This window comes from Coregonus lavaretus, assembly GCF_964263955.1.
Source record: "Coregonus lavaretus genome assembly, chromosome: 37".
NCBI classification, from domain to species: domain Eukaryota; kingdom Metazoa; phylum Chordata; class Actinopteri; order Salmoniformes; family Salmonidae; genus Coregonus; species Coregonus lavaretus.
In genome coordinates this window covers 14,902,414-14,912,120 of record NC_140024.1, presented here as the reverse complement: position 1 = coordinate 14,912,120, position 9,707 = coordinate 14,902,414, and the positions used below count along the sequence as shown (strand labels likewise).

General features: G+C 39.8%; 1 protein-coding gene across 1 annotated transcript; it reads left to right on the top strand.

The window, feature by feature from the left end:
* The first annotated feature begins 1,297 nt into the window (after window positions 1-1,297).
* LOC311111172 (testis-expressed protein 9-like) lies at window positions 1,298-9,673 on the top strand. The gene is made up of 12 exons (XM_084153861.1): window positions 1,298-1,332; window positions 2,181-2,305; window positions 2,416-2,479; window positions 2,610-2,695; window positions 2,782-2,827; window positions 3,112-3,185; window positions 3,370-3,536; window positions 3,777-3,859; window positions 3,945-4,118; window positions 8,802-8,936; window positions 9,109-9,243; window positions 9,338-9,673. Exons 1-12 carry the CDS (start codon window positions 1,309-1,311, stop codon window positions 9,413-9,415), a joined length of 1,191 nt encoding a protein of 396 aa, XP_084009987.1. The 5' UTR covers window positions 1,298-1,308; the 3' UTR covers window positions 9,416-9,673.
* The last annotated feature ends 34 nt before the right edge of the window (window positions 9,674-9,707 follow it).

Sequence of the window (9,707 nt, the reverse complement as noted above, 5' to 3'; positions counted from 1 at the left end):
ACAAGCCAATAAGTATCCCACCGTGTATTGAGTTGCAGTGAAAGGAGTGGGTGGAGTAAGGAGTCACCAGTACTCTGTATTAAACCTGTTGCCCAGCACAAGAGACCCATTTAAGTTTTGAAAATTATATTTGGAATTATTCCAGTAACATATATTTGTATTTTCGTAAAAGTGTATTTCTTTAAATATAGCCTACAGAATAGCTTTCAACATTCCAGTATTTGTGTAAACGTTCAAAAGAAATGATGGTATAAATACAAAATACGTCAAACGAAATCTACATTCCCAGTTTAGCATGTCTTTGCAGGGGAACTCTTATTTTGAAATAGAAAATCCGCGATCGTGCTGCCAGCATAATATCCTGCTGCTAGGAGAACGGTAATATGCTGCTGCTACTCCTGCTGCTGCTGTCAGGCTTCTGCGGCGCAGGCGCAGTACACGAGGGAAGACTAACCATCTTTTTATTTTTGGTTTTTACACCGCCGTGGTGAGCAGCCAAGTACTGTGTGCCTAATGGCAACATGATTTGGCTTAAATGTCCACAGTAAAAATGCTTTATAAAAATGTATGAATGAGCAGTACTATGGACGTGGTCTTCAATAATCCAATGAGTTTGTAAAATAACATTTTGAAATTGCTATTTCATTTAAATGCAATTATTTGCAATCAATGGTAAACACATGAATGTCTATAATGGCATTATGCTCCATGTGTAGACATGCAGCGAATCTGTTAGCCTTAGCACATGCTGTCCTCCCGAGTGGCGCAGTGGTCTAAGGCACTGCATCGCAGTGCTAGCTGTGCCACTAGAGATCCTGGTTCGAATCCAGGCTCTGTCGTAGCCGGCCGCGACCGGGACGGCGCACAATTGACCCAGCGTCGTCCAGGGTAGGGGAGGGAATGGCCGGCAGGGATGTAGCTCAGTTGGTAGAGGGTTGTAGATTCGCTTCCCACGGGGGGCCAGTATATAAAAAATAATAATGTATGCACTCACTAACTGTAAGTCGCTCTGGATAAGAGTGTCTGCTAAATGACAAAAATGTAATGTCCTCCTACACATTTGCACATTTCAGCTTACAACACATTTTATGTTTAGCTAACAACTCAAATGAATGTGTTCATTAGTCCACAACGGCACCTAACATCATCTTTTTGCTAAATGTATCAAAGTCAAGATTGTGAAAAACAGAGACTCACACAGCAAAAGTGCGTGTTCCTCCGCCTTTGGTTGCACCGTCGAGAAAAACATTTAGCCACGACTTGTTGCTATGCAACCGCAACGCCACCCGCCAGATTCATCACAACAAAATGTCTGAAAGAAGACTGCATGAGGTGAGTCAATGTATTGTTTCAAACAACTAGCTACAGTATTATACTGCTAAAAAAACTTTAACATACCCATTCACAAATACAAGAAGAACTAGCTAACTAGCTATAGTCACCTGTATGTGTCCTAGCTATATCGCTGTTTAAGATCTAAGTTAGCTAACTGCTAGCTAGATAGTTAGCATGCTAGCTAGCTAAAACAGTACGTTAGCTGCTAGTATACGTTATGTATGGCCACAGATAAATAGGGAAAACCCATAGAGATAGATAGAGGACCCGTTTTCGCATGGGTAGCGCCATTGACGACTTCCACCAATTTGAAGTAGTCAACTGGGTGGGAGCGTTGAGCTATAAAAGAACGCGGGACTTCAGAGGATCACATAATTCCGTTGTCACGAGGGATCAGCCGATTAATTATACTCTTGAGGAAACATTCCATAACTGCAGGTGGCAGTAAATCGCCAACTTTTTACCTGTTCAAACAACACACTCTAGGTGGCAGTGTGCACCCTTTCAGTTTGTTTGTTACTCATAGAAGTAACGTTAGTAGAAGAAGACATTTGACTACTTCAAAATGGCCCTGCCCATGCTCTCACAGACGCCATAATAGGACAGATACAATGATGCGATGTCTATTTAAGTCTATGGGGAAACCCTATCAATATCTTTGATATGGCTAAAACTAGCCTAACTCAGAGATAGATCGTAGGTTATGTGAATAACTGTACATTATACGCAGACTGACTTTCAATGAACGTGTTGTTCCTTTGAAATGTTATATGCCTGTTGGCTAAAAGAACCAACAACTACTATATTTTTATGAGCTACCTAACTTACTACATTTGTTTATTTAGCCCAAAATACCCATGTTATCCAAGGCAGAAAGGTCTCAAGGAGGAAGATCTGTGAGACGTCCAGCCTCTGTCCCCTCAAAGAAACCATCCACGATAGACCTACTTGCTAAAGAGGAGGAATACAAGTAAGGTTCCTTGCCCAAACATCTGTTGAGTCAAAGTAGACTGTATCATATGAGATGCTGTAACCAGATGATGATAGCATAAAAAAATGAGCATATTTCTCCCATTCCAGACGTATAAATGCAGAGCTGGAGGCAAAAACAGCTGAACTAGTAAGGCAAGCGGAACAGGTTATGGTAAGTGGTTTAGCTAGCTACCTGACCAATTGACACTCTTCAGAACAACATAAAACATTCATTTTTAGACATCATATTTGTTTTATTTAAACTTTATGTCCTGATTATTGTTTTTCTTTCTTTTTTTCAGAGTGACCAAAATGAAGTCTTGTCAAAGCCAATCTCTTTCCACCTTGATGTTGACAATGAGGATGAGGATGAGGAGGAGGATTTCAGGTAATAAAATATTGCATTGCTCAAAACGTATACCATTTCAGTGTAGTAGACTGGATAAGAATATATGTATTTGTATTTGTCTTTAGGAATGTGAACATGCTGGAATCTTCAGTTAGGAAGCCCACTGCTAAGGTGCAGTATTCAATTAAGTTTGATATGTAAAATGTAACATCTCAGAGAGGCAAAGGTAATGTAATCACTTAGTAAAACTAGGTGAGAATCTCAATTGCATTTCCTTGAGTCCTTGCGTCCTCTCCCCTCACCTCCTTTTCAAAACCCATTGGATGAGAAGGTCAGAGGGGAGGTACCTCTGACCTTCTCATCCAATGGTTTTGAGAAGAAGGCGAGGTGAGAGGACGTGAGGAATCAAGGAAATGCAATTGAAATTCTCCCTAAGTCATATTTCCCTTGCTCAGGTAGTGACAAAGAAAAGGGTCACTTCAAAATCCAATTCACAAAACAGACCTCCTGGAAACCTGAGAAAAGCACAGTAAGAATGTTATCCTTGTCACAAATGTTCACACAAATATCTATTGGAAACACTGGAAGATTAATGTGAAAGGTTATGGCTTAATGAGTGTCCATCATTGTGGATCTTCAGTTCCTCATGTTTGTTATGACTTTTTCAACTTTTTGTTTGAGTTGTATTTTGTTTATTTGTTATTTTATTTCAGAACAACAAAGGCATCTGCAGTTGAGGATGTTGCAGTTCTTGAAGATTTTGTGGATTTTTCCTTGACTAAAACAATACGTAACATTGAGGGGAAGCTGGATGATGGAGATACTCATGACAATCTTATGGAAGACATCATGCCCAGTGTTGGGGATGAGATGGGATCAGGTGAATTCTGATTTCATGTATTACACTTTCTGTGGCATTCTCACACATTCACAATATCACATCTGGAGCACAAGAATGGGTCTTTGCAAAAACATTACATTACAAAAAAAAAAGTTATTTATCAGAGTTCCACAATATCAATTGTTTCAGCCTTCTGTTCATCGAGCTTCTCGCATATCCTTAAAATGATATAATTCTTTATGTAACTATAGTATCTTTTTTTTGTGTGCTGTGTTTTAGATGCTCAGATCCGTTTTCTCAAAGCAAAACTTTGTGTAATGCAAGAAGAATTAAACCGGCTTGCATATGAGTGCAACAAGAAGGTAATGATAGAAATATGAGCGATTAGGTATATTTTTGGAGTAACATGTAACATTGAAACAAGTATAAAACATTTATTTGTTATAGGATGATGCAAACAGTAGTTTAAGCACCAACATAAAGGAGGTAGAGGAGGATCGAACCAGACTACAGAAGACCACAAACATTCAGCAAACCCAGATAGAGAAACACAGAACTTTAGCGGAGGAGTCAAACAGAAAATGTGATGGGCTCCAGCAAGAAGTAACTGCTCTACAGAAGGTGGGTGTCAAGGATAAAACAGTTATTACATTGATTCTCTTTATAGTTAGTCTTTTGGTAATATTATAAACAGCACATATTGTAACCATGAAGTCCATGAACAGTGACTGAGAGAAACCAAGACGTTTATAGACCGGTCTTATTGCTGAATGGGCAGGGGGGCAGGGGCGGCCTGTTCAATAGGGCGATATGGGCGACGCACTGCCAAACGGGAAAAGGAAGGGATTTTTTTTCTAATCAATTATATCACGGCAACAGTAGTTATCAGTGTTGTAATCTAGACGTCTGATCTGCCACAGTGCCACACTGCCACTAAATGTCCAATTGCTTCAAATGGCCACCCCCCCTTTTGGGGCGATTTCAGTCAGGTTGAAAATCGCCCAGAAGTCTGTCATAGACTCCCATGTAAAATCTATTTTTTTCAAATTTCAGAGCTTTCAATACAATCTCTATGGGTGTCTGAGGGCTTGCACTTACGCGCTTTCGTCATACGTAACGTAACCATGAACGTAACTAAGAAAAGAGCGGATTGTGTCTTTGAAAGAAGTTCCTTTTTGTCGGCGAACAAATGAAGATAAATTGGCAACGAAACAATTAGGACCTCCCAGACCAAATTTAATAATTCAACAGGTTTCTACTAAAGGCGGAAAGTCCTACACCCGAGGATTTTCCAAAAATTGGTACGAACGAAAAAATAACATTGCCACTCAACTGGATGAGGGATACAGGCTAGCTGTCCGCCGCCACAACGATGAGGTTAGTGTTGATAATCACAAGTTTACTGGAGAACTGAGACCAAGTAGAGACTTTGGACAGGGTGGATATGGTATAATAAAGGCAGTTTATTCAGAGGTAAAGATATCTGGAATCGCGTGCACGGACCCGTTCGTCAAACTCTTAGGGAGCTATACATTAAGCCCCATTACTTACCATATCAGATAAGAGAAATTGCTGCAGCTACATATATTTTACATCCTGGCCCTACATAGTTCACTATTTGCATCACTTACCAAAATATTACATGTGGTCATATATGCTTGGAAAGTGGAGATGCCATAGAACGTCAAAAAAGTAAACATTGCTGGAGACACATTGCCGTTTTGGAGAAGACATCGCGTTTGCTAGCGAAGAGATTTGTTGTGGCAAATGAACTTGGGCTGGGAATTGCCAGGAACCTCACGATAAGATATATGCATTGCGAGTCTCATGATTCTATACGTATTGCGATTCGATACTGTGATTTTATTGCGCACCATATGTCTGTTGCAGAGGGATCAGAAAGCCATGAGAACGAGTTTTGATCAGTCATGGAAATAAAAGTGCTGAAAACAAATTGGCTCCCAATGTGAAAAGATTGAGAACAAGCTATGAAGGAACAATAATGGTGTTTTGGTGCAGGTACAGCCAACTAGCGCTAAAATATTGCGATATTGTCAATACAGTATATCGTAAAGTATCACTATGTAACTCGATTTCTTTCACCCCAATCCCTCAAATTAACGGTAAATAACTGAATTGTTTGCCCCACATTTAGCTAAGATGATTAGCTAGCCAGCTAAAATGTTTTATTTAGTTAGCAGTCGCATCTACAATAGTTTACTGTCAATAACATGTCTCCAAAAATGACGTGGTGTCTCCAATTGTGTTGACATTTTACAATTGCGATGCGCATCCATGAGTATCCACTTTCTGTAGCTCAGCTGGTAGAGCACGGCGCTTGTAACGCCAAGGTAGTGGGTTCGATCCCCGGGACCACCCATACACAAAAATGTATGCACGCATGACTGTAAGTCGCTTTGGATAAAAGCGTCTGCTAAATGGCATATTATTATTATTATTATTATTATCTGAAGAGAGCCCCGAAACATTGTGTGCACTGTGCAGACATTTTATGCAATAAATGAAGTAGGTTGAATCTAGTAGTTCTGATCTTCTGATTGGTCCTGATGAGTTGGGCGAGGTCCCCTCCAGGCTACTGTCACTGTTGCATTGGCTCTGAGTCGGGTTCTCTGTCTTCAAATGTTCAGCCTAAGAGAGGGGATTTGTGTGTGTGTGTGTGTGTGTGTTTAACAGTGATGATGTGTGTGTGTGTGTGTGTGTGTGTGTGTGTTTAACAGTGATGATGTGTGTGTGTGTGTGTTTGTGTGTGTGTGTGTGTGTGTCCTCAGAGCAAGAACTCGTGAGTTGGAAGAACTGAGAGGCCTATGGCGTGGGTGTTGTCCTTGGCCACCTGCTGACAAGGCTGACAAGATAGGACCCTTTTGTCCATTGTTATTGGATAGGAACAGAACTTATAACCAGCTCCTGACCTAAATAGATCTTAGCACAACATTTTACTCAACATATCATATTCCATATTCACTATAACAAATATATTTACTACGACATTAGCAAGAACCGCCACATCCTCAGCCGGCTAATCCAGTGTGTGAAGTTTTGCGGAGTGTTTGAGTTAGCTTTGCGAGGCAAAGATGAAACTGAGGGCTCCACCAACCCTGGTAAGCCAACACTTTTGAGATCAGTCAATAAATGCTTCTGGTATTGACTTATATGCTGCCCCTGTCTTCATGTTGTTGCTGGACATATCTTTTTTTAAATGTGTGTAGGTCACCTAAATCATCAGAAAAATTGCCCCCCCTGAGAATTTTTTCAGGAGCCGCCACTGCAGGGGGGCATTGTACAGCTTAGACAAGGTTGTTAACCTCTACGGGATCGGTATATGGGATGGTTGAGCTAACGTGCTCTAATGTGATTAGCATGACTGTTGTAAGTAACAGCAAACTTTCCAGGACATAAACATGTCTTATATGGGCAGAAAGCTTAAATTCTTGTTAATCTAACTGCACCGTCCAATTTACAGTAGCTATTACAGTGAAAAAATACCATGCAATGGTTTGAGGAGAGTGCACAACAACAACAAACTTATTACAGCAACTGGTTTGATACATTCACCTCTGAAGGTAAATAATGTACTTACATTCAGTAATCTTGCTCTGATTTGTCATCCTGAGGGTCCCAGAGATAAAATGTAGCAGTTTTGTTTGATAAAATCCATTTTTATATTCAAATGTTGGAACTGGGTTTTACAGTTTGAAGCCTTGCTGTCTCTGGCTCCACACCCACCCCGCCCGGCCATCTAGATGTGTGAAAGTTAGTGTATAAGCTAATAATCCATCATGTATGACATTCCTGGGAGTGTAAACTTACATTTTGTATTACCATATCATTTTTGTATGTTCTCTATAGTTATGTACTTGAAAATGTATCGATTGAGCAATTTGACACATTTGGGCAGACTTGATACAAAATAGTCCAGTATTGCAATGCTTCACTGGATCAATCTGAAACTTTGCACACACACTGCTGCCATCTAGTGGCCACAATCTAAATTGCACCTAAACTGCAATATTATAGTGGCATTTCTTGCATTTCAAAGATGGAACAAAACAAAAAATTGAAAACGCATGTTTTTTTGTTTGTATTATCTTTTATCTAATGTGATATTCATTTCACATTTCCACAAACTTCAGTTTTTCCTTTCAAATGGTATCAAGAATATGCATATCCTTGCTTCAGGTCCTGAGCTACAGGCAGTTAGATTTGGGTATGTCATTTTAGGCCAAAATTGAAAAAAAGGGTCCGATCCTTAAGAGGTTAATAAAGGATGAAATCAACCCCTCAACAGGGGAATGCCTGGCATGGCCTCATTAACATGATTAGCCTGTAAGGTGAACCTCTCCTGCAGCTGGTGGTTGTGCGGCGCTCGTGACAGATATCTTTGGAATTCAGAGAAATCCCCCAACGACATTGCCCTCGCCTTGACCAGGGGTGGGGTGAAACATGGTTGTATAATATTTCCCACTGGGAGGGATCACAACAGAGACATACACTGAGTGTACAAAATATTAGGAGCACCTTGCTAATATTGAGTTGCTCCCCCTTTTGCCCTCAGAACAGCCTCAACTCGTCAGGGCATGGACTCTACAAGGTGTCGAAATACGTTCCACAGGGATGCTGGCCCATGTTGACGTCAATGCTTCCCACAGTTGTGTCAAGTTGGCTGGATATCCTTTGGCTGGTGGACCATTCTTGATACACACGGGAAACTGTTGAGCGTGAAAAACCCAGCAGCGTTGCAGTTCTTGACTCAGTCAAACCGGTGCGCCTGGCACCTACTACCATACCCTGTCCAAAAGCACTTAAATCTTTTGTCTTTCCCATTCACGCTTTCAATGTCTCTATTGTCGCAAGGCTTAAAAATCCTTCTTTAACCGGTCTCCTCCTCTTCATCTACACTGATTGAAGTGGATTTAACAATTTACATTAATAAGGGATCATAGCTTTCACCTGGATTCACCTGGTTAGTCTGTCATGGAAAGAGCAGGTGTTCCTAATGTTTTGTACACTCAGTGTATGTCCACACCCAAAGAAAATACAAATTAATGGTTGATGGCTTCCTAATGCTTAGTAGTCACAATTATTTGTTTAAATGAATAACTATTAGCATTTAATTTCTGAAATATGAAGTTAATAAGTAACTGTGATGACAGTCAGTTGTTGTAGCTATCTAATCAAATATGACCATTATCATTACAGTGCCTTTGAAAATGTGTAGGTGCGGTATAAAAACATTACACAAAATGCTTTTACTGAATTAGCTTGCCCCCCGTGTGTTTAACAAAGGAAATCGAGGGTTTGAAGAGAGCACAAAAACAGGCAGCAACCAATCACAGTGCCGTAGAGGTAAGACTGAACAGAGCCTTGGAGGAAGTTGAGAGGTCCAAGACACAACTGAGCAAGATCAAGCAGATGAGCAAGGTAAATTAAACCACCTATCAGTGCATTTAGTGATCACATCAATCATCATTTACACTATAAATAGTGCCATGCTATTAGTATAGTTCAGATTTTGGTATTCAAGTTAGGCTTCTGTCACTTGTTGTATAACCCAGGTTAAATAGACTTGTTTTATGTCTATCCTTTCCATAAGGACACAGCGGACCAGGCGCATAAAAAAATAGAAACCTTAAAAGCCGAAAATAAGAAGCTGGAAAAGCAAAAAGCAGAACTGATAGTGGGTTTTAAAAAACAGCTAAAACTGATTGATATACTGAAAAGGCAAAAAGTAAGTCTTCATATTAAATGCAAGTAATTATTAAAAGACCGTATCATTACTGATATTTCTCCTTAAACTGACATTTTCCCCCTTGCTTGAGCAGATGCATTTTGAAGCTGCCAAGATGTTGTCCTTTACAGAAGAGGAATTCATGAAAGCTCTTGACTGGGGGAAATCATAAAGCAATGCTGAAAAATGTATGTAATACAATCATGCTTGCCTTGAATTTATTCTTATGGTTAGCTACAACATTGATTATGTGGCCTTTAACATTGTGTGGACATTATATAGTCTATATGCATTGTTCATTTATACAGAATATATTTGTAATGCAGTTGGATTTGAAAAGGTTAGCATTTTATTAGAATAATGGGTTAAAGCAATTTAAACTGTAGTTGCATCATCACCTAATAAAGGAAATTGTGTAGTTTTTTAAATTACCAAATGACTTCACCTGAACATTTATGCACCTC